The 25,543-nt window shown below is 35.8% G+C and overlaps 1 protein-coding gene across 3 annotated transcripts in view; it reads left to right on the top strand.

Moving 5' to 3' along the window:
• The window catches only part of LOC131078192 (SWR1 complex subunit 2), a 112,077-nt gene extending 90,054 nt beyond the window's left edge, over positions 1-22,023 (top strand). For all 3 annotated transcript variants that reach the window (XM_058015853.2, XM_058015852.2, XM_058015851.2), the window contains 2 exons: positions 19,375-19,440; positions 21,286-22,023. In XM_058015853.2, the coding sequence (XP_057871836.1) occupies positions 19,375-19,440; positions 21,286-21,823 (604 nt within the window). In that variant the 3' untranslated portion in view covers positions 21,824-22,023. The remainder of the gene's footprint in view (positions 1-19,374; positions 19,441-21,285) is intronic.
• The last annotated feature ends 3,520 nt before the right edge of the window (positions 22,024-25,543 follow it).

Genomic DNA, 25,543 nt, shown 5'->3' with positions numbered 1-25,543 from the left:
TTAATTTTATCATCCAAATTTATTTGCATGATGACCTGCGATTTGATTGGTAAATGCTGTGATCTCTTGGTGGGGGCATGACAAAGAGGGGTGTTTTACCTCCAAGAGTTTGATGGGAGTTGTTGGACTTGTTGAGTAGGTATCAAAGACTTTTTGTCTAGGGGTAGAGGTCTTATGCCTTAAAATGAACTTGGAAATAGCTTTGATGGTAGATGTAATCACATATTTGTTAAGATGCTGTAAAGAACATAAAACATGCTTGCTATTCTTAATCATTCGAAAGCTAGTAGTTCACTTGGAGTACTCTATGCTTAATTAAGATGTTACACAACATTTCTAAAGGTAATAGTTCACTTAAAATAAATAATGTGAAACTGTAAAAAAGTAATATGAAACTAGAAACTTTGCAAGAGAGTAGTTTTATGCAACCTTCGAATACAATGATGAAGAGGTTTATTGAAATGAGGTTTTATTTAAACTCATTTTACACTCCAATCCTGTCACTCATGATTAGATCCATATCATTCTCTTTTTGAAGCCTTTTGATGTTTAACTTTCAAAATTTTAAATTAATAACACTTTTAAGGGATGCAACTACAGTCTTACTCAACCTTTGCATATGGTGTCTAAGAGAATTATTCAAATGATGTTTTACTCAAATCACCATTACATTCCAATGCTGTCACTCAGGACTGTATCCAAATCATTCTCTAGATGAATTATTTTGACGTTTAAATCAATAGCAGGCTTAATGTGGGCAACTATGGCCTAACCATCAGCATTCCTGTTAAAGATCATTCCAAGATGCATAACAATAAATCGAGTATTTTTCCTAGAATCTGGTCTCAATAATGCTCCAGCACCATAAGCATCTGGGTGACTTGTAAGCTCAATTGAATTTAGTTTGATAAGGACAAGGATCCTTTTACTGAGGTTAAACAAAAGTCATTGGATCATTGTAATAAACAACCCTGATCTTGGGTTGGTTGCTTGAAAGGTTTTGTTGTGTTCTGTCTTTTGTAGTTTTTCGTTGTCCTTTGCTGTCTTGCTGTCCTTACGGTTGAATCTTTTGGTTTGTGAAAGGGTCTGGGCCCTTTCAAAATTCCTGCTTACATAATCAAAAACAGAGGATGGTGGGTGTAATCTCCTACAGATTTGTAACACTAATATTTCTAACTTTTTTTTTTTCTGGGGATCCATGCTACATACAAGTAACCACAATGTCATGCCTCTGCCAAAGATATTGTCATGAGTGTCCCTGATAAGACATTATCATGCTCTGCTCCTTAAGTAAGGGATAAGCAATAAAAAAAAATGTATATTCTCTCCTGTTTGGCAATCTGTTTAAGCAAAGGGTTATTTATCTTTAAACAAATCCTAAGCAGAAGCGGTTCCTAGAAGAGTCATGTGGATAAAGGGGTGCAGGTTCCAAGAAGAGTCACGCTTAGATGAAGGGGCAGCAATTAATTTAGAGGAGATGCAACATTTCTGAAGGATGGCACTCTTGGTAAGAGTTGTGAATTTCTTTCCCATCTTGAGGACTGCATAAGGCAACCCACTGCTTGGAGAAAAGGCATTGATCAAAAAAGAAATCTGAGATCTGAGATCTGAGTTTTGTTAATTTTAAGCAATCAGATGTTAATCTTAAATAATCAGGTTATAACAGAACAGTAACAGCAATAAAAACACAAAACAAGACACACCAATACCCTGGGAAAACCTCCTTCTTGGAGGTGAAAAACCCAGCCACAAGGTACAATATGTATTATCTTAAATGTAGGCAATTACAAGGCAAGTATGCTTATCTCAGATTGCTGTTCAACCAGCAAGATAGCAGATCTGAATTCCTCTTTATATGATAATGGAGATTGCAGCCCTTATCATCAGCATCAAATTCACTCAAGGCAAGTCTTCATTAGCTTCGCAAGATCTTGATAGTATCACCTAACAGCCAACCTTCACACAATGGATGAGGAGCAAGTTCGCACAAGAGAGAGAGAGAGAGAGATCACCAAATGTTGGAGAGCAGATTAGATGTGTTGACTGCCCTAAGAATGATTCGCCTTGCATATATATTGATTCATTATGACATGCAAATGACTTGCTTAAATACTTGACTTGTGGTGTCAAGTCTCAAGTCAGCCTGCCTTGTTAATTTAATAATAATATTATGTATATCGTCCAAATAGGTCTTGACCTATTAAGACGTTATTGCTTGATTGCCTTTATCACACACTACATGAGTTTGGGCCCAACCCAATTACATAATCGCTCAAAATACATATTGGGCCTACCCTATCTACAAGTTACATTCAATATAGGACCACAAGTTACATCACCCAATTAGTGTCAGACCAAATTACAAGTTACATTTATAGGGCCTGTCCTATCCACAAGTTACATTATATATAGGTCTTGCCCAAGCAAGACATAATTACAAGTTACATGTATTTGGGCCCAACCCTAAGTTCGATAATAGATAATACATGTGTATTTTAATTGTCATTGACAACATTAAAATACAATAGATAGGTATCCGAGCTAGCTACTATTTCAACACTCCCTCTTAACTAGGGAGGATAGCTGCCACTTGTCATGATCCATTCATGACCTTCATTTTGCATTGCCCGCAAGGATGAATGTATAAGCTCCATAGAGTATACCTGCAATGAAACACATAAATATCATGAACTCATTTCATGATGTCCACCTTGCATTGCCCGCAGAGGATGGATCCACCTTGCATTGCCCGCAGAGGGTGGAAGAGGTCTTACACCTCAGCCTTCTCCTAGAGAAGGATACAATGTCATAATTTTCCATCTTGCACCCAAGCGTAGAGTGAAAACATAGTCCTCCATCTTGCACACAAGCATAGAATGGGATCTAATAAACATAATCCTCCATCTTACACACAAACAAAGAATGGAATAAACATAATCTCCATCTTGCACACAAGCAAAGACTGGATCCACCTTACATTGCCCGCAGAGGGTGGAGAGGATCTTTTCTACCATCGTACATTGCTCGTAGAGGATGGTTACATTTGATCTTCTCCCTGAGAAGAGTACAATACCACCTTGCATTGCCTGCAGAAGGTGGTTGATACAACACAATGTATCACTGAGGTTGAGACTCCCTCTCAACCAAGGCGATGTTCTCCATAGCTCCAAGTGTATCTTTTGAGGTACTCAAGCTTCAAGAGACTTGGTGAGAACATGTGCAACACAAGATTGTCCTGCCATAAAACACTGAATTGTCAGGTATCTCTATACGACCCTGATAATAAATCAAAACAACATAACAAAATTTTTGAGAAACCACAATGCTTCTCTTGATGCAACACTTGCAACAATGTATTTAGCTTCAGCAATACTCAATGTAACTGAGGACTGTTCCTGTAGGTCCAAGAGACTGCAGCGGGTGAATGCTTGAAGTGTTTTGCTTGTCCGTAATAGTTCTTGACCAATTTGAACCAAAGTAGTCTTCTAATGTGATGGCAGCTTCAGCCCATAATCAATTGTGTCTTGCAAATATATCAAGATATGTTTGGCTGCAACAAAATGCTTAGCTTTGATTAGCTGAAGCACTCACCAATCAACCTGCCTCTATTCAGATGAATCTGCAAAATCATAGTTGGTTGCAGACATGCTCAACTTTCTTCAAGTTAGTTTCCATATAGGTTTACATTCCATAATTCTAACTCTCTCAACATATCAATAGAAAACTTGACTTAGAATAATTTGATTAGATCCTTGCCACACTTATAACCTAGAAGTAATGCATTTTAGATTTAGATCTTCCATCTCAATTCTGAGCTAATTCTTTGTTATATCAAATTATGAGACTATCTTTATCAGTCAGAGTTAGATCATCCACATAAGAAATCAGAATTATCATTTCAAATACTTTAAGGAATAGGTTAGAATCTTTACAAAACCCTAGGCGTATCAAGAAATTGTCAACTCTTTCATACCAAGAGTTTTATTGAAGATCATAGGGCTCCCTCTTAATCCTCAATATCAGACTGATAGCCAAGCATCATAGTATCATAAGTATTCATAAACAAGGATGAGAAATGCCAACTTCACCTTTTATGAATTGGACCCATGGCGTAAATTATGATCATTACATATCTTCAAACTTCTTCTAATTGAGTGCAAAGATCCTTATGCCTTATTTCAAAGCTCCCTCTGAAGCCACATCAATCCAAGCTTATGGATTTCTGATGTCAATATGGCCTTGGCCCTCACCATACATCATCTACTATATGAGGTTATATAAAAATGACCTTGGGTGAGAATCACAACATTCATGATAAGTTAGATGCATACCTTTAACAATATAACCAATGATACATAGAATGCTGAGACAATACTTATGTGACACAAATTAAAAAAGAGCCAGCCTGTAACAAACAACCTGAAACTTGTACATCACCATACAGGTTATAACAAAAATCTAATTTTCATGAAGGATGTACAAAGAAACTCATAAGGGTTAAGTCATGTTCATTTTCTGCCTCACCAGGGTTTCCACAGATTTGAGAGTACATGCATTCAACCATTAGCATGACCTAATAGAGTCTACAATTAGCTCACAAAAGTACGATAGTTATCAACTAGAACAATTCTAAGTCAGCAATTGAGGATATAGTGTATATCATTAATTTTCATAATACTTCACACTTCATAATAACAAATACTCAATTGAAAAGTCAGTTTTATGTAACTATTATAGATTCATTCAATTGATAGTCAAAACTCAATCAGATCATAGATGAGGAAGTACTAATACCTTTTAATAATGAAGTACCACATGATGGTGACATAGAATGTTTACAAGGAGAGTGAAGTATATTTACCAATGAAGATACTAACCAAGCAATGATAGTGAGAGCCTAATAGAGAACTATACTTCCATGAATCAATAGCAATTAGTAAGCTGCAGTATATATAATCAAATTGACAAACCAGCTAAGGTTGATACATGACAACCTATAATGTATGCTTTCAAATCACAGGGCTAGAATCAAGCTACCACGGTGCCATAGCTCATGACATTCATTGAAGCTATCAATGGTACTACCAACTATGCATGGAAAGTCAACGGGAGAGATCTTAACATTAATATATGGTTGGTAATTGAGTTGTCCCAAAATGGCGCAGGAAGGACAATATACTACCGTCTTTTCCAATCCTATATCTTGAACATAATTTATCATGTAGGAATGAAATGTTGCAATAGTATTCAACAGTAAACCTGCGAGAATAACCTTGCAACCTAAACAGTAACTAGACTTCCAACAGTTTTCAGTTAACTTGTAGATTCAAAATTTTCAGATTAAGCATGCAGATTCAGAACATTAGCTCAGAGAATTTTTATTCGCTTAATTCAACAATTTCAGACTCAATTCAAATCTTAAACACTACATAAATATGCAGCCCAAACGAAATAATAAACCCTTAACAACAGCCTTAATTAACCAAGAACCCTCTTATAATATTCGGTTTAACAAGGACTAAATAGAGATTTTTTAACAAGTAGTAAATATAAGAATCTCTCAATAAGATGACTTTGATGACAATGAAAACATTAAATGTTAAATGAACGAATCTTTTATTTTAAATTATTGAGAGAATACACCTGAATGTGCCAGATTCACTATCAACCTGACGAAGACTTCCACACAAATTGCAAATACTACCATGTAGGCTTCTCCATTGGTCGAAGGTGAATCATATCCTAATTGTTGCAAATGCACCCTCATTTGCATTAGGTTCGCTGATCAATGAAACTTGTTTCCAGCCTAAGGAAGATGTTCACGGTTTGACGACCTAATTCATTGATCAACATGCCACAACCTAATTCTTTCTTTTGGTTTTAGTGTTGCTTCAGATCTGATTTCTATTTGAACCTGTCACCAAAGAAGGAAGGAACAAGAGACTGAAATTACATGATTAAATCTGATCACTGGTTAGTACGAACTTGGCTTTGATACCATGTTAATTGTAAGCAATCAGATGTTAATCTTAAATAATCAGGTTATAACAGAACAGTAACAACAATAAAAACACAAAACAAGACACACCAATTCCCTGGGAAAACCTCCCTCTTGGAGGTGAAAAACCCAGCCACAAAGTACAATATGTATTATCTTAAATGTAGGCAATTACAAGGCAAGTGTGCTTATCTCAGATTGTTGTTCAACCAGCAAGATAGCAGATCTGAATTCCTCTTTATATGATAATGGAGATTGCAGCCCTCATCATCAACATCAAATTCACTCAAGGCAAGTCTTCATTATCTTCGCAAGATCTTGATAGCATCACCTAACAGCCAACCTTCACACAATGGATGAGGAGCAAGTTCACACAAGAGAGAGAGAGACAGATCGCCAAATGTTGGAGAGCAGATTACATGTGTTGACTGCCTTAAGAATGATTCGCCTTGCATATATATTGATTCATTATGACATGCAAATGACTTGCTTATATACTTGACTTGTGGTGTCAAGTCTCAAGTCGGCCTGCCTTGTTAATTTAATAATAATATTAAATATCGTCCAAATAGGTCTTGACCTATTAAGACGTTATTGCTTGATTGCCTTTATCACACGCTACATGAGTTTGGGCCCAACCCTATTACATAATCGCTCAAAATACATATTGGGCCTACCCTATCTACAAGTTACATTCAATATAGGACCACAAGTTACATCACCCAATTAGGGTCAGACCAAATTACAAGTTACATTTATAGGGCCTGTCCTATCCACAAGCTACATTATATATAGGTCTTGCCCAAGCAAGACATAATTACAAGTTACATGTATTTGGGCCCGGCTCTAAGTTCGATAATAGATAATACATGTGTATTTTAATTGTCATTGACAACATTAAAATACAATAGATAGGTATCCGAGCTAGCTACTATTTCAACAAGTTTGAATTCAGAAAAAGCAGCAATTTACATTTAATAAAGTAATTGGTATGCAATATTGTTGAACCTATTGTTTTTTATGATATCTCTATGAACCTATGATTTACTTATTGAATTAAATTGCCAATCCATCAAGAATTATTAATAGTTATTCAATTAATTCTCCTACATGCAATTTTATCTGGAATTAGTGAGGAAACATGATAGGGAGGTGCAGCAGTACCATTTTTTCCCCAATTAAGTAGCCCACCTCAAGCTGGTTAGCTTGTGGGCCAAGGGGTCGAGTTGATTTGGTTGGTTGTTCTGTGCTCTTGGACTTAGTTGTGAAGAACTAGAATCCGGGCATCCTTTAATTAAAGCGCCCACCCCAAGTTAGTTAGCTTGTGGGCCAAGGGGTTGAATTGACTTGGTTGGTCGACGTTTTCACACATTGCTCCATTGCAAATGGGGACCCTCCCACTTTTCACTTAGCTTAGATATCTCTGCTAGGTCGCCTTCAGGATTGGTAGGAGTCTCCTAGTCGCTAACCTTTTCTATTGAGAAGAGATAGTTTGGGTCAAGGTTGAAAGTTGAGGTCATGTTGTCAATATTTCTAGGTTGAGGAGTTGCTAAGATGCCAATGATGTTAGAATGCAAGATGTCATTGGGTTGGATATTTTGGTAAGTAGTGGTAAAATTTGCTTGTATTTTCGTCAGGAATTGCAAGCATATGCTTAGGGTCTTCAATTTCAAAAGTTCACCTAATGCAAGGTCTAAGGGGTGAAAAAACATGAAAATTTGCATAAGAAAGAATTTGCCCTCTCAAATCATGTATAAAAGTTGTGCAAGGCACTCATCAATATGTGCTCAACAGGGGAAAATTCTTTTAAAATTTGGTTAAGTAAAAGTTTACCCCCTTGTGGCATGTATGCAAGGATAGCTTTTGAGTGCGCTTTACATTGCCTTGTCTTATGCAAAGCTCTACCTATCATATGCGCTTTATGAAGTGGAGTGAAGATTGGATGTAATTTTAATCAAGTAGAACATTTGTTCCCTCTCCTTTTGTGTTGTTCAGGCTAGGTTCTTAAGTGTGCTCAAGGAGGAAGAAAGTGTGAAATCAACTAAGTCCAAACTTTGTGCATGTCACCTAGTCAAACCCGCCATACAAGCCAGCACTTGGAATGCGCTCAGATTTATGGGGTAAAATTGTTCAAGGCAGAGTTCAACCCGTCTACTTCATGTATAGATTTTTGCAACTCAGGCCTTCAATCCCGCCATTTATTTTGAAGTAAAATTTGCATTAGGTAAAATGTTGTTCAAAGGAAGAAGTCTGCCAATGAGTTTGTATGCCAAGGCAATACTTTGCAAGTGACCCCTTGAATCTCACCATGCAAGGGCATTTCTTACTTGTGCCCAAGAAGAGGAAGAATTGATGAAAATTGTCTAAGGCAACTTTGTGCACTTGACCTCCTAAATCCCTCCAATGCATGGGGGGGGGGGCTGTTCTCAAATTCACTCTTGCACAAGTATGCAAGCCTACCTTAATTTTTTTGCAAAGGTGAGTATCATATGCGCCGTAGGTGTGGAAAGAGGTTCAAGGTTAAAATTTTCTTGGTAAGAATTTGCCCCCTTTGGCATGTACAAAATTGTGCAAATAACCCCTCCAAGTCTGCCATACATATAGGGGGTCTATATGCGCTCAAAGATTATCAAAACTGCCCCCTTGTAGTATGAAAAACGTTTGTGAAGTGCAAGGTGCTAGATGCGCTCATTTCATGTATGCATTCGATGCGCTCAATAACCTTTCATTTGTGCACACCTACTCTCTAATCCCACTCACATTTGTGCAGAGGTGTATGAAAATCCCGCCATACCTTAGGTTTATGCAAGGGTAGGGTTCAAATCCGCTCAGACTTAAAGAGCATAAAGATCAAACTCAGAAATCAGTCCTGAGGGTGGAAAATCAGACCTCAAAACGTGAGAATTTAGAAGTCAGACCTAAACTCAGACTTAGATCAATAGATCAGGCTTTAAAACATCGTAAATCAGACCTTAAGGTGATGTGAAATCAGACCTTGAAAGATGAAATCTGATCCTCAAACCTGCTTATGAACTAGTTTGTGCAAATCAACATGCTAGATGCGCTCAGCCAGAAGCTTTTTGTGCAGAGACCTATGTAAAATGCTCTCTAAGGAGATTGTGCAAAGCAGGGCTTGAATCCTGCCCAGGTTTGTGCACTTGAGAACCTAAAATGTGCTCCAGAATCATTGTTTGCTGGCCTAGGGCTAGTATGCGCCATGAGATGATGAAACTCAGACCTAAACCTAAATCAGACGTAGACCTGAGGCACAGGAGTAGACCTAATTGGAAGAGCAGATATGATTGATTTGCAGTGTGAGCTGTGAGGAATGGAAGAGCTTGAACATTTAACCTTTTTTAATACCCCTTGAAGTGCAATTATGCCAGCCAACTTGTTGTGCAAGTCAACGCCAAAAACTCGGTCTACTTTATGCCTTAAGCTGTTCTAATGTTTATGCAGACATCAGCTTCAAATGCGCTCCATGTTTTGTGCATTGGAGAGCTCCAAATGCACTTGTACTAGTGCATATAAGCCTCTCAAACTCGCTCAGGGGTAAAACTAGCCCTAGGTCGGCCTAGGTTCAGAGGAAAATAAAGATTAATAGGGACAAAATAAACAATTTCAGGTCAGCCAACCTAGTGTTGAGAATGCAAACTCAAGTGTGAAGGTTGCGATATAAAGGAGGATTCAACCCTTCATTTAAATATCAAATCTATTCCAATACAAAATTGAGGAGCAGAGCGAATTCAAGAAGCAGATTGAAGTTGACTTCATGAACAGATGTAAACAGGAAGCAAGACATTAAAGGTGAAATTCATCAGCACATGAGGCGAAGTAGGGGCAGAACAAGGGCGGATTCCAATCAAAATAATGACAAATCAGACTTGAAGCTATCTCTTCATCAATAATTTTTTTATGCATGCTAAACCTTTAAACCCGCCATGCAACATGGCACTTTGAATGCGCTCAGGTTTGAGGTTAAATTTGTTCAAAACAACAATGATCAGACCTGATGTGCTCAGCAGGGATGCGGATCAGACTGAGAAGCGTGAGCAATCGGGCCTTAGAGGTCACATAAAATAAAGATCAGATGTTCATGTCAAACACCAAATCAATTTTCCAAGGCAGAGCGAATTATATCAGGCCTATGAAGCAAATTGGAAGCAGATCTACAGAGAAATCAGAGGTAGATCATACCAGATTTCCATCTAAGGAAAAGGTAATTTCAATCGGACCTGGTGTGAGTTTGACTGAAGGCTCATTTGAAGTACATTTCAGGCTGATTTCCATCTATTTCTGGGCTTGTTTTGGAGCAGATAGCATAAAATCTTAATGCAAATTAGGCTCGAACTGATTCTGATTTTCGAGACAGAGGTTAGGCATTCTGATCTGAGTGAATTCTCCTCACTGTTGGACCAGATTGTAAATAATCAGTAGCATTTCCAGACATAGAGATTATGGGGTTTTGAATATTTGACTAATGAAAGATTGATGTTTGGGTTTATTTTATTATTTCTGTATCATTGTGATTCAATATGGTTTTCTTCTTCCAGGTTTGATGCGAGGAAGAGAGGATACGACTTGAAAGACATCACAAGGATTCACAAGAACATACAAGTCAACTAAGGGACTCAGCAGCAAGGTTATTCAAGGAACTGGATGGATTCATCCAAACAACATTAAAGGTACAAATCAGCACCATGGAGGGTTTACGCATCAAGATCAACATTCAACATTAAGATCTACAAGTTCAAAGATTCAAAGGCTACCATGGCAATGTGAGGAGTGTGATACCTTCAAAGCTCTCATTGTATCATGGTGACATGAAGAGGTCAAGACCCCAAGGTGTGAAGGAGATATCACACTCACTACATGAAGAGAGAGGCTTGCCCAACAACATGATAAAGGATATCACAATGATGCAAGGAAGAAGTAACATTGTCCTATAGGTCATAACATCAAGATTCAAAACATCACCATGAAGATGAAGGATAATTTGACAATCTTGAATTTCCTTCGTAAATCCAAGAGCAAAGGTCAGTACAAGGAGATGGCTTTGGTTATGCAACATGGAGTTACCCTACATCAAGGCAAGGAATTTAAGTCAAAACAAGGCATAGAGGAGATCATGATTAAGCATGAATATCACAAGGTTTTACATCAAGCATCATCTAAGTCAGAGCTACAAGAAGATCAATCCTCATCAACACAAAGTGCAACCTGTTGATGTGTTTTTTATGCACATGCGAACACAGAATAAAATACCTAAGTATCTTATCCTCTCTTGAACAAAGTTCCCAACTGCTGAAGATCTCGCTGAAGGATCAGTCGGAGTAACTCCAAGGTTCTTTATTGTAGGATCTCTATGTGTGGATAAGCTCTCTGTGGTATGATGTGATTTGCTGGAATCACAAGGGGACTTACACTCAATGACCTGAACGTCTGATTTGCTGGGATCACAAGTCCTACTAACTAACTGGAAGACAAACAAATGGCAAAAGATGCAAGGTTCATTCAGTCTACTCTACTACCTAGAATGCGAGAAGATGGATGAATGACTAGGTGGAGTCCCACTGGGCTAGGTTTCACCATCAGGCTTGAACAATTCGACACCAACTCAATGCGATCTTCTAAGGGGTGCTTCCAATATGTTCAAATCGTACACCTTCAGACACTGATCACCATTCAAGATAGTGCATGAAACAATAGATGTGTAACGACTTAAGATTAAGCTCATTTTATTCCAGTTGACCACGCAAGGCGCACTTACCATCAGCAAGAGGCTAGTGGTTTGGATTAGACGGATTCCACACAGGTGCATTCAACAATTTTCTTCATTCAATCTAATCATCTACCATCTAGAATTGAAGATTCAACAAGAAACCATGCATATTGCAAGAAATGACACACTTCACCATTACTTCAATGAAAATGGAGTTTATTTACAATCAATGGCAACAATTTCTTGCCTTGTCCTCCTATTCTACTCTAATTGCTATTCTATCAACTGACTATTCACCTTCTAACTACTAATGACTAACTATTCCTTAACTACCTTCTATTAGCCTTTACAAATGAAGAGCCGAGGCTTATATAGTGCCCTTAATACAATTCAATGGCTAAGATCAATTTGAGATCAATGGCCAAGATTCTACAATGAAAACCCTAATTAGGGTTTGTTACAACAAACTCAATTCTGACCAATGAAATAATTGTATTAATTGGACACATGCCTTCTCTGGAAAATTCGACCAATAGATAGCTGGGGTAGGTACATCGAAGTTTGTGCCATCTCCCATGAGTTAGGTACATTGAATTTGGACACGCTGAGGTGGACCAAACCTACTGGAGGAGTGATGACTGGGATGCCACCTTGTCTGACACTTGTAACTTGGTAGATATTCAAGTTAATGTTGCTGAGAAGCTAGCTTTAATTAACTCTTCTGAAACTGTCTGCTTCTTCAACGAACCCTTGCTCTGACTTCTTTTTTATCTTTGATGTGCAGGATGATAATGTACCTCGTCTTGGAATGATGGATTGGAAGAGGTTTTTCCTGATGATGCTTCATCGAAGAAGGTCGTCCTTGTCGATGCTAGACAGGAGGAGGTCGCCCTTGTCTTGACTTGATCTTCTTTGATGAGGGTCCGCCAAGTAGTTGATCTTCCGACTCCGGGGTCGCCATCTGATGCCTACACAAAAGATTAAAGTTAGTCTTTGAGCATCAAACCTTAAAGCATGAAATTTAAGACCTTTCAAGGGTATAACTTAAGATATTAATTTGAAAAAGACATGATAAATCAAGAATTATACATTTTCAAATTAATTATGAATGGAAATTGGATTTTCAAGACTTAGACTTTACAAAATTGCTATGAAATCACAATAAGTCTTGAATAAGAACTTAAAAAAAAATGATTCTTCATACCTTCTCCCTTGAAAGCTTAACTATAAAACCTTGGAAAATGATGAAAGAAGACCGGATTTTGCTGGACAAGGGTTGAATTGTGGTCTTCCCTTGGATGAATTATGCCTCCATTAGCCTTCAAAAGAGCTTCTCCTTCTTTAGCCTCCAACACTTAGCAAAATCTGGAAATTATCCTCCAATCTAGCAAGAAATTCGCCTCAAATTGCTCCTCAATTTCGCACTTAGAAGGGATGAATGAATGATTTGAAACTTGAAGCAATACTCTCCCATTATATAGAGCGCTCGACCTACTTAACCATGAGGCCGACCTAGTTTTTTAAATAATAAAATAAGATAAAATCCCACCTAAAAAGGAGGCCGACTTGCTTGTAAAAGCAAATAAATGCTCTTGAGGGCTCACCTTTTATTTTTTTTTAATTTCAAAATTAATTACAAGGCCCAAAGGTGGATTTTTCATTTATTTCAAGGCCTAAAAAATTAATTTATTAAATTAAAAATGCCTTTAATTAATGCGAATTTAATTCAATCTTTCCAAATGTTCTAAATTTGGCAAATTTGGCGAAATTTGGGAATATCATGGTTTGACTGAGGCTTAGTGAAGCTTCTTCAAGATTTCGCCTTGGACCCTCTGGAAGGGTCAGGAGCGATTTTTTCAATTTAGGCCAAAATTCACCTTAGCTTGATTATTGAACTCCTTCAAGGCGATCTCTAGGGTTCATTCACCTCCATCACTGGGCTAGCTCATCAAAAATTTGAAGGAAACATTGCATTTAGGGGAATTTCGCTCTGGACCCTTTGGAAGGGTCAGGAGCGAAATTCATAATTGGGCTCAAAATTTTCATTTTTCAAAGTTCACAACCCCTTCAAGGCATCCCAAATAGGCTTTTTCATTGCATTCCAGACTTAGCTTTATTCAACTTAGGAGGAAAAGTGTGATTTTAGGGTTTTTCGCCTTGGGCCCTCTGGAAGGGTCAGGAGCAATTTTTCCTCCTTAGGTTTACTCCTTCATCATCTCAACTTCAATCCACTTTACAAAGATAGGAAATAGCCCTCTTCATTCACCCAATCCAAGTTTGATTTGTTTTTGTAAAGCAAAATAGGGGATTTTCAAATTTTCGCCCTGGACCCTCTGGAAGGGTCAGGAGCGATTTTCCCTCCTGGCATCAAAACTTGCATTTTTGGCAACTCAATTTCACTCTAAGGCAATTCAAAAAGTCCTCTCACACCCATGTCTAAGCTTGGTTTAGCTCAAAATTCGGAAGAAAGGATGACTTTGAGGATTTTCGCTCTGGACCCTTTGGAAGGGTCAGGAGCGAAAATCTCTTCTAGGCTCAATTGCTTCATCTTTGACAATCTCAATTATCTTCCAGGGGCAATTCCTTCTATTTTTCACCTTATCCCATACTTGCCTTAGCAAAAACTTGATAGCAAAGAGTGATTTTGAGAAAATTCGCTCTGGACCCTTTGGAAGTGTCAGGAGCGAATTTCATGATATGGGCTTGATTCTTCCTTTTTCCAACTCAAAATCACCTCAAGAGGCAACTAAACATCATCCTTCACCCAAGGGATAAGGTCATAAGCCAAAACAAGGTCAAAAGAATAGGCTTGCAAGGAATTTCGCTCTGGACCCTTTGGAAGGGTCAGGAGCGAAATTCACCTTCTTGGCTAAAATCCTTCATTTTCATTACTTCTAAACATGCCCAAGGGTTTCAATATGCTCTTTCTTCCTTTCATCATGTCTTAAACACCTCAATTTGACCAAAAAAGGTAAGAAATGACTCTAATAGAGATTTTTGCTCTGGACCCTTTGGAAGGGTCAGGAGCGAATTTCTCAATTCAGGCTTATTCCATCATCATTTCAAGTTGATTTCACCTCTCAAGGAAAGAAGACACTATTCCTCTCAGACCCATGTCTAAACTTGACTTGATTCTGCAAGGAAAACAGGTGATTGAGGTATTTTCGCCCTGGACCCTCTGGAAGGGTCAGGAGCAAAAATTAGGTTTTAGGCAAAATCCTTCATTTTTTCAAGTTGAAACTTCCTCAAGAGGCAAAAGGAGTTGTCCTTGTTTCATTCATGCCCAAAACTTGACTTTTTTCATTGCAAGATGAGAGCTATTGGGAATTTCGCTCTAGACCCCTTGGAAGGGTCAGGAGCGAAATTCACCATTTTGTCAAAAAAATCTCCATTTCACATGCTTCCAAATCTTTAAATGATGTCCAATCTTCACTCCAAAAGACCCTACACATCACAATGTAGCCAAAATTAGTGAAAAATAAGCTCAAATAAGATTTTCACTCTGGACCCTTTGGAATGGTCAGGAGTGAAATCTTCATTCCGGGCTAAACTCCATCATTTTTCAAGGTTTTCAAACATTTCCAAAACATGTCCACTTTCCCCTTCAAAATGCCTCGCAAATCAAAATTTGGTCAAATAAGGCAAGAAATGGATCCTAGGTTGATTTTCGCTCTGGACCCTCTGGAAGGGTCAGGAGCGAAATTTGACTTTTTGAACTCTCCGTCAGGATCATTTTATGGAATATAACATTTAAGTATAAGTTCTTATACTTTAAGTTATATTCCATATATACTTTCAGGATGTTTGAGAGTGGTTTCAGACCTCCAGGAGTTATATTGCAAAATCTAGTTTTTGGAGGATTTTCAGTTTTCCAGACAGTCAAATTTCAGGATCAGGACATTCCAGACTTAGCCAAATTTCAGGATCAGGACATTCCAGACTCAGCCAAATTAACTTGACCAGCCAAATTTCAGGATCAAGACATTCCAAACTCAGCCAAATTAACTTGACCTAACTCAAGCAGAACCTGCTATCCAGGTGATCCCCTTGGCGACACTCGAAAGTTAAAGGCTAACAGACAAAACCCTAAAAGACCTAGAAAACAAATCCTAGAAAGCAAAAAGCAGGGGTCCCCATTTGCAATGGGGCGATGTGTGAAATTGTCACAACACAACCCAAGGTCAATATTGCCAAGTTCGAGGATGTAAGAGCGAATGAACATGATCAAGCAGGTAGTTTTAGAAGAGTTAATCAAAGTTAGAAAATTTGCTTGATCACCCAAGATGATACATCAAGCGTGGACAATGTTGAATATCAAGAGATATTGCATAATCACAAACATTGTGATGATCTACAAGACAAGGACGTTTAGGTGGCTTTCAATCGTCATCAACCAATTAGGTTCTTCCAAGTTAGGGTGTCCAAGTTTATTGTATTTGACTCATTCAAAGATGGAGCAAGCGACGCATGGCACTTTATCAAATAATTTTTCACATACCTAACCTCAATTCTTAATGGTGTACATTTAAAGGACATGTGTCCATCATATTGTAATTTTCTCATTGGCTAGAGGGAGTTTGTTATAACAAAACCTAATTAGGGTTTCATTACATAATCTTGGCCATTGATTCACAATCAATTTGGGCCACTCATTGTAATTGGTATGCCTTTAAAAGGCCTAGCCTTCTCATTTGTAAAAGTTAATAGTGAACAGAGAATAGAAGGCAATTAGTAGCTGTAGAGTAGGAGTAAAGGAGATTGTTGCCAAGGCTTGTTGTAATAAAACATACTATTTTCATTGAGTGATGGTGGATTTTGGTGTGCTATTTCAACTTGTTGCATGCTCTCTACTTTTCATAGTGTAAATGTTTGTTTGATGAATGGAAGATTTTATTGTTGATGAATGGTGAACCTATGTTTGTACCACTTGGAGTTTGTTGATTGCAAATTGCAGTGTGTGGTAAAAGTGAACTTGATCAAAAGCATAACTTCAATTACTTTATGCTCACTGTTCATAATGTTGATGTGCATTGGTAATATGAAAATCATTTGCTTGTCCCTAGGAGATTGCACCATCTTTGTGTTGTTGTTCACGCATGGCGAATCAAAGCTTGGTTTGGTGTCACTGATTCAACAATCATTTTCTACATTCTTAGGATTAGAATAGGATCTCTTAACACTTATCTTCTTTTGTCTTTATTTTCCACGCATGTTGGAATAGATTCCATGTTCCAGCGTAGTTCATAAATGTAAGTCCCCTTGTTATTCCAGCAAAATCACATCACAATCACTAAGTCTATCCACAACATTTACGTCGCATACTTCACATTGTAATCCTTGAAGTCATCTCATTTGATCACGTTGTATAGAATATGAGGTTTCTTTTTTCAAGAGATGATATAATGCCTTGGCATTTTATTCTGTGTTTGAGGTGCATAAAAAACACATCAACAAGTTGTTCTGCTAAGGAATAGTCTCCGGGCATCCTACCAGGCCTTCCCATTAAATTCTTAATTTGGCTAGCTGTTGGAAATATGCTAAAAATTGGATTCAATGCATTTAGGATACTATGTTTTTCAATAGAAATTATTTGTATATGATCATAGATCCTTGATATCAATGTTTGATATTGATTGATTATAATTTTCTCTAAACTGAATTGCAATTATGTACTAGGACCAAGGATGAAAATATCATCAAAAAATCGCCAAAATCGTGATATATCGGGAGGCAAATGGGCGGCCGATTTAATTGGCATTAAAATTGCCCCCGATTTTACCTAAAAAAATCGCAGATTTTTTCCAGAAAAGATCAGGGTTTTTTCAGTTTAAATCGCAAGTTAAAAATAAAAAATCGTGCCTTCTAAATTCGTCAGAAACCTTGAAAGCTGTGTCATCACATTTGTCGAATTTCAGTGATGAAGTTCGAAATTCGACGGATTTCAAAACATCGATAAAAATTCGGTTAAATTTGCCATATATTCAATAGGCTAAAGGGCAAAAATTTGTTCTAGTAAAAAAAAATTTACTATCATGGCGGAAGAAAACTCTGTTGTGCGAAGAGAAGCTCCACCAGTTGCCTTGCACTTCGTCAGCTTTTTCAAGGAAACTCACGAAGAGGCTGACTAATTTTTTAAGTTCCGTTCTTATTTTAATTTCTCTTTTTCAAAGTAAGTTAAAATTATTTTTACTTTATGTTTTACATTTATATAATTTTGTTTATTATTCAATATGTTAAAAATATTTAAATTAAACTTATTATTATTTATTAAAATATATTTATTATTTTAAATTTTTATATCAATAATATTTTAAATTAAATTTTTAAACATTATTTATTATTAAAATCTCACAATTTTGCTCATTGTTTACATCATTAAAATCTCTCTAAAATATGTATGCTCTGTAATTTAAATCTCTCACTATTTTTACTATTTTTAAAATTTATTAAACAGTAATTTTTTGTAATAAATTTAATAACAGTTTTTAATTTAAGAAACTACTAATAAATTTATTATAAAAATTACTAATACGTTTACTATACATTACTGTTATATATTCAAATTTCATATTGATTACTAATTTGTAATTAGTAATTACTGTTATAAATTTAGAATATCTATTAGCATTAGCATTAAAACATTGTATATGTGTGTATTTTTAGAATATTTTAAAAAATTATATATTTTCAAATGTTCGATAATTTTGCCGATTTTTTCTCGATTTTTTGCCAATTCTTGATTTTTAAAAAATTTTTGGCCAAAAGATTTATTGCCGATTAAGATTTTTACATCTTTGACTAGGACTATTTGTAAATAAATCATTTTGTGTGAATTGTTATTTTGGGCCAAGACAGGTATATCCCCAAAAGGGGACATTACACACAATGCTTCCATTAACCTTTTGGCTTGTTTATCCAATGATTCCTTTTTAAGTCTAACCAAAGTTGCAATAGTATGTTTCTTCAAGGAAATTTCTTTCAAAATGATTGAGTGGAGTCTTTGAAGGTGGGAAAATTTTATTGAATAAAATCATATATACCTGTTGCAATTTTATCATTTGATTGGTATGTTAATGTGGGACACAAGATTTGTGAGCCCCTGCTGTGAGTTTGATTAAGGTTATTAAAATTACTGATCTACCATAGTTTAGAAAGCAACCAAAAAGAAGCTTCTGCACTAGAGAGACTTGCAAGTCTAGTTGAGTTTTTGTAATCAAATGTGTCATTGGGCTAGTTAATGTCAACATGATTTATTTCTTTGAATGATGATTTGGGTTAATATATGTTCTGTTATCTGCCAGTAGTTTGTAAGGTAGCCAAATTCATGGTTATGTATCAGAGATACCTATGAGGAAGACAAGGATTTTGGAGACAAATATGCTTTTTAGTTTGTCTAGTTAGTATCTTTATTTCATGTTCATTGGTAAGGCCTACCATTAAATATCTTATGCCATTGTTTGAAGAAGTGGAAATATCTCATGCTGTTTCAGGTTTATGCACCATAGTATAGCTTGATGTTTTTAGATTAACGGGGAAAGACACGTTTTTAAAGTAAAGCTTTCTTTATAACACCAGATTGAAACAAAGTCATTTTCAATGTACTTGTTGGTATTTATTTTCTTGTGATGACTTTTTCTGGCCTCAATGTATGCAGGTATCTTGACCCAAAGACTGGAATGCCTTATGCAACAAAGGAAGCATTCAAAATCATTCGAGAAAGGTAAAATTCCCTTCTGTTCTGGTTTAAGCATTTCTTGATTTTCTGTATCGGACATAATGGTAAGTTTAATGTTGAAGGGGTTAGCTCTGTTGAACAAGGGGAAAGGTTCAAGTTCCATACAGAAGGATTATATCATTTGTTTTTACGTGGTTGTTTTTACTAATTTGTTTTGCATTTCCCTTGTTTTTTACTGATTTGTTTAGCATTTCCCTTGTTTTTTCTTTTGTCCCATCATATTAGGTTAGATTGTCTCGACTCTCACGGTTAAGATATAGATAATCTTAATTTTTGGTCATTGGAATCCCTTCTTTTGAATCTAACAACGTTTTAGGTTAGTGGTTGAGTTTAATATAACCAGATCCCTTGCCCCCTCGTTTGCAATGATGACTGAGATGACTGTGGTGACGTGTTAAAATTTTGGGTCGTCTACCAAAAGTGTGTAATTGATTGCGGCTTTCTTTAAAAAATGAAAGGGAGAACTGGATATACTCAAAGAAATCTGTTACTTGCTTGGCATGCTATTCTTGATTTGGTGAAGATGGCAACATCAATCTTAAGAGTACTTACACAACTTTGCATTAAAATTAGCCATAGACTCACACAACCTTCTCTGGGGTGTTTAGCGTTGTATCCGCATAAGCTAGGAAATAATGACTCGTTGGACTATTATTTGGATTGTTGTCATGTAAATTGCTGTCTCACACCACTAGACCTTAGATGATGGTTTCACATATGTATGAGTTTGATATATTCTCTTAGTTTGACTTTATTTTAAAGATTGTGAGAATTATTGTGGCATTTGACATCAAGTTACAAAGAGTGTTAAAAAGAAGTCCAATAGCTGGAAAGTAAGCAATGGTAAAACAAGGAAAAATCCTAACTAAACAAGGTGATCCCAAAATGCATAAACCGTAGAGAAATTCATAAGTGATAAAGCCTTAATGATATATATTAAAATGGAAATAACTACATGAAAATAGTTTCCTTCAATGAAACCAAGTGAAAGGGTTAATGGGGACACAGTTCCGGAGATCAAACCTAGCATTGATTGTATTAAAGTAGAGAACAGGATCAATGCATTATCAAACAATGCCTTTGAGATAATGACTTGGGCTTGCGAGGTTACCCAGATAATCTAAAGTGAAAGCAGGGTGGTACTGATATAAATTCTTCTATTATCTGTGGCTATAAGCTGTACGATACAAATACAAATAACCATGACTGAAGTTACAGATGAGTCTGGAGACCGAAGTTAGTTGTAAGAAGTATTATAGTATAGAGCAGAAGGACCAATACCTTCCTTGTCAATCTCAACAAATGGGCCAGTACAGAATGTGCTGCTGTCTATATAAAAGTAACTTGAACTAAACGAGGCTTGGATTTTGGCACTCTTTGCATTTCATGAAGAGTAACATTGTCTCATCATTGGTCCATCTGTTATTGAAATTGTAGTATTGAAAGGGTGTGTGGCATTGTTTTTACGGAAAGTGGCCAAGGCTAATTTCATGAAGAGAAACCATGTCTCACCAATTTATGTCTGTCTCTTATTGAATTTTTAATGCGACACCTTTAATGTTAGAGGAAAACTATGCATGTTTTCCGGGTCAAGCATGCACATTTTTTGAAATGAGAAAATAAAATTCATTGGCTATCATGTAGGCAGATAAAAGAAGAATTATGTAATGAGTACATTTGTAAGACTGCTTTTTGTGCTTGATTAATTATTTTGCTTATTTTTTTGCAATAATAATTCCTCTTATTTATTGTAGGTGAAACTATTTTGGTTTTGACAATTTTACCTTGCTGAATGTATTCTGTTTGATGTATGTCGTATGATTTTTACAGGTTCTCAGAAATTAATAAACATTTGAGTGGTGACCATGTTTTTGAAAAGGGCTCACTAGCTACATCAATTCTAGGTCAAGGATTTGCTAGGAAAGGAAAGCGGTCGAGTGTTGGAAGGTTTAGATCATCTGCAACTCAACGCAAGAGATCTGAGTCGGAATTACAGTCAGCAGAACTGTTTTTGCCTTCATCTGTGGATATAAATGATGCAAGTCCTGCTGTTTCTGATTTAAAACACGATTTACAGACGAATGCTACGAGAGATCTATCTAGTTTGCCATCATCATCAACATTGCTTCAACCAGCTCATGAGTTCAATGGGCACGATAATGGCGAATCTGATCCCAAAACTTGTACTAAAGAAAAATGCACAGTAACACCACCTGGTGGATCAGTTCCAACATTAAGCATCGGATCACCACTTTCAGGTCCAGAAATGAGACAAACAAGCATGTTTGAAGACTTGGATTTGGGTTTAAGACTTGGTACAGGTTCAAAGGTGCCGAAGGGATTAATCTTCAAGGATCCCAAGCCATAGCATTTTATTTTTCCAAAGGTGTCTTGGAACTTGTTCAAGCATCCGACTTCTCTAACTTTTCGTTGAGCTCTTCAAAGACGTACGGAATGCCTGGGATGACATTTAATGACATTTCGTTTCCCATTTGAAAAGCTAAAACAATGTATACTAATCATGCAAAGGTGCAGTTTTTGTTTCAATTATAATGTTCATAGATCAAACATGACGGTGTTACTTCTTTTTTGCTTATCTTTTCTGCAAATCTTTATGTGGGTTGTCAAAAAGGATTTTCGTTCTTGTCAATGCAACATATATGACAATGTAGTTTGGTTGCTAATGAGATTGAAACTAACTCATCCGGAAAAATACACACTCAAAGATGTTTTTGATATGTAAAGAAATATGCCGGAGTAGATAAAATATTGATTATCTAAAAATAGGGTGGTAGAATTTTGTTAACATGGCAGTCTCTAGAATGTTTTTAATTTTGTGAAATGATCTTAGGTGTGAGCTAACCTGTTCTTATCAATGGGGTCATAGTGATCAGATTGAAAGTGTACTTCAAACTGTCAACATCCCAATGTAATTAAACCGATTAATAATTTATGGCAATCAAAATACGGAGTGTGAATGAATTGTGCAGTACTAATGGTTATATGGTATCACGCAATTTCGTTAAAAGGAATCTTTGAGAGTCACGGGTCTGCAAATGGTCCCCATTACATACTGGAAGTCGGAAGAAGAGTTATTAGTTAGCAGCATGTTAGTTTTTCACGTTGTTTATATTGTGATTAAAGTTTTATGGAAGCGTGATGGTATCCTTTTTGATAGCTTAAACTAGTATTTAAATAGAGAAAATGTAACATTTGCATTATTTATCAAAGACCTGTAAGTAACAAGGGATTTTTATAGGGTGATGCAATTATTAAGGAAATAATATGAAATAGGAGACGTTTTGCTAGGGGTCTTGTAAATTGAAACAATTGAGAAGGGTTGATATGGAAATAATTGTATCCAACAATAAATTTTAATTGGCTTGAAGCAAAAACTAGTCCCTACAATCAAATCATCAAACGGATATTCATAGCATTTCTAGTTCCCACCTAATATCTATAGTGGCATTTTCCTACGTAAATCCCTGGTGACTTGTGTATGTTTAAAGCCCATGCTATTTTGGTAGGGATTTTTTTATATTAAAATTCTTGTATCAGGAGAATGAGAATAAATTTTAGGTTATTAATGCTCCGTGGCACCCTCACAAAAAATTATTGAATTTAACAATTACAGATAACAACTTTACAATTGAGAAAATTGATCATAGATGTAGTAACAAGTGTTCTATAATTTGAGTTAACATTATGCAAATGCCAACACACATTGGAACCAATATGTGCAAGTAATTATCGTGAACACCATGTAATCTTATATGTAAGGTATATTCAAGCATACCATGCACAATTAGTGTGGTAAAAAAATTGTAACCAAATGTATAATCACTCACTATGCAACTTTTATTCACTAATTAAAAAAAGCGTCAAAAACATGGTAGGTCATACATAAATAATAGATTTCCCTAAAATACTGGAGGATACTTGGTACAATATAAACAATGAGTTCCATATATTTCTTGTTAAGATTGATAATCTATCCTAAAATATGTGGGCTTGCCCAATAAATCATAATTGTTTAGGAATAACTATAACAACATATCTTCAATTATCAAAACACATTTCCAATTATTTATAGGGATACTTCTAAATGTGATATTACTCAAGAAAAATAACTTTCTCTTTTCATAAGAATTATAAACCTATTTATAGAAAAGTTAAAATATAAGATTTTTTTTAGCAATAGTAATTTGGAGTATTTATACTTTCAAACAAATAAAGAATTCTTCATTAAAATGATGAAATATCACCATGTCATTTCACATTTAGTCTTGTGCCTATTTAAGAAAATAGATTTGTAAATATACAAATTAATAAATGGAACAATCTTGTGTAAGTTGGGCTCCTTCCCCTATACTATTACTCACACACATTCATGGAGATTTATACACTTTATCCATATACATGTGATTTGATACATCCATCTTGATTATGCATGGACATTTATACACTTTATCCATATACATGTGATTTGATACATTCATCTTGATTATGCATTTATTATGGATATGAATGTAACTATCATCATACACTTGTTATCTATGTAGATGTTACCTTATTTGTGTTAAAAATGATTTTTGTAGGTGCTAGGTCAATCTTACCCTTGTAGGTCTAAGCCTTGATTTTCTAATAATTAAGTTTCAATTTTTTCTATCATCCATTCTTTTCTTGCCTTGATCTAATCAACACATGCTTGCACAAGTTATAGCCACATCCTTGCATTTAAAAACATTTAATTGGATAATTTATAATCATCAAAAACCAAGGAACATCATTCATGTTTAATAAGAAGCATGTTAGAAACACTTATTGATGTAACTAAAATGAACCTAGATTTGCATAATCATCCTAGGAGTATTTGTACGACTAATATATGTTGTTTTTAATCATTGATATGACATTCAAGCAATTTGTTTTACGATGGTTGACCTAGGAGAATATGTCCCCAAGTGATCTTGCAACCCTTAAATCTATTTCTAAATACAACCAATCTAGATAAAAAATAAATAGACAAATCAATGAACTAGGTAGTAAATTACATATAGTTTGAAATCAGATCCACATAATAGAAGATGATCCCCTAAAATAGATGTGGAAATGAATTGTGAGGCATAAATTCAACCTAGGTAAAAATAAGATCCAACATATCTAATAGCAATTCACTATTGGCAACCTCAGTCTTTTGATTTAGTACCTATAATTGATTTTAAGCATCATCTTCATACCTTTTGATTTAGTACCTATAATTGATTTTAAGCATCATCTTCATACCTATAATATAGTGTATTATCCTAGACCATGCTGCCTATGTGAGCAATCAATCGCTTTTCACCAAATTATATTTGCATTTTATAATGGCTATTAAATACATTTTGACATCTTTTCTTTTCAATTACAATTGCTAAAGATAAATTAGTAGAATGAAAAATATTTTGTTTATCGCCTAATTGACTAGATTCCAAAATAAACTAGTATATATTATTTTACACTTAATTTAAAAGAATCAAAATAATAAGAAAAATAATTCTAAATTCAAAATTCTATCTAATAAAAAATATTATTGAAATCAACAAAATACATAAATCAATATTCCCACAATAAATTGTGAAGTAAATAGAGTTTAGTTTTAGAATTTTTTTTTTGATGGAGGGTTCTATGCATGCCATGACAACACTTTGGTTTCTTATGCAAACTTTCCTAAGTCAAGCCCAAGCCCAAACATGTCGACGTGTAAGAGAATTGGATCATGCACCGATCTTTCTTCCTTTGGGAGAATTCAAGGCCACTTCTTTTAGTTGTACCTAAAATTATATGTTTTATAGGTCAATGTCTCAGCATTCAAGAGGATCACTCAAATAGGACTAGTAGAGGAGCATTCTTGTTACGAGGCCATTGGTAACTCTATCAACCGTTTCTCGAAGGTAGATGATTCCACGTCCTCCATGGGTCATTCTAGATTTGCTTGCATTTTAATCGATATTGATATCTTTATGCCTCTCCTTGGGGATGTGGTTCTTATGGTTGGGGATAGTCCCCTTTCGCTATCAAAGATGCTTCTCAACGGGTCACTTAG

The sequence above is a fragment of the Cryptomeria japonica genome, chromosome 10, assembly GCF_030272615.1.
Source record: "Cryptomeria japonica chromosome 10, Sugi_1.0, whole genome shotgun sequence".
Taxonomy (NCBI): domain Eukaryota; kingdom Viridiplantae; phylum Streptophyta; class Pinopsida; order Cupressales; family Cupressaceae; genus Cryptomeria; species Cryptomeria japonica.
Note: the sequence above shows the minus strand (reverse complement) of the source record. Positions and strands in the feature narration are given on the sequence as shown.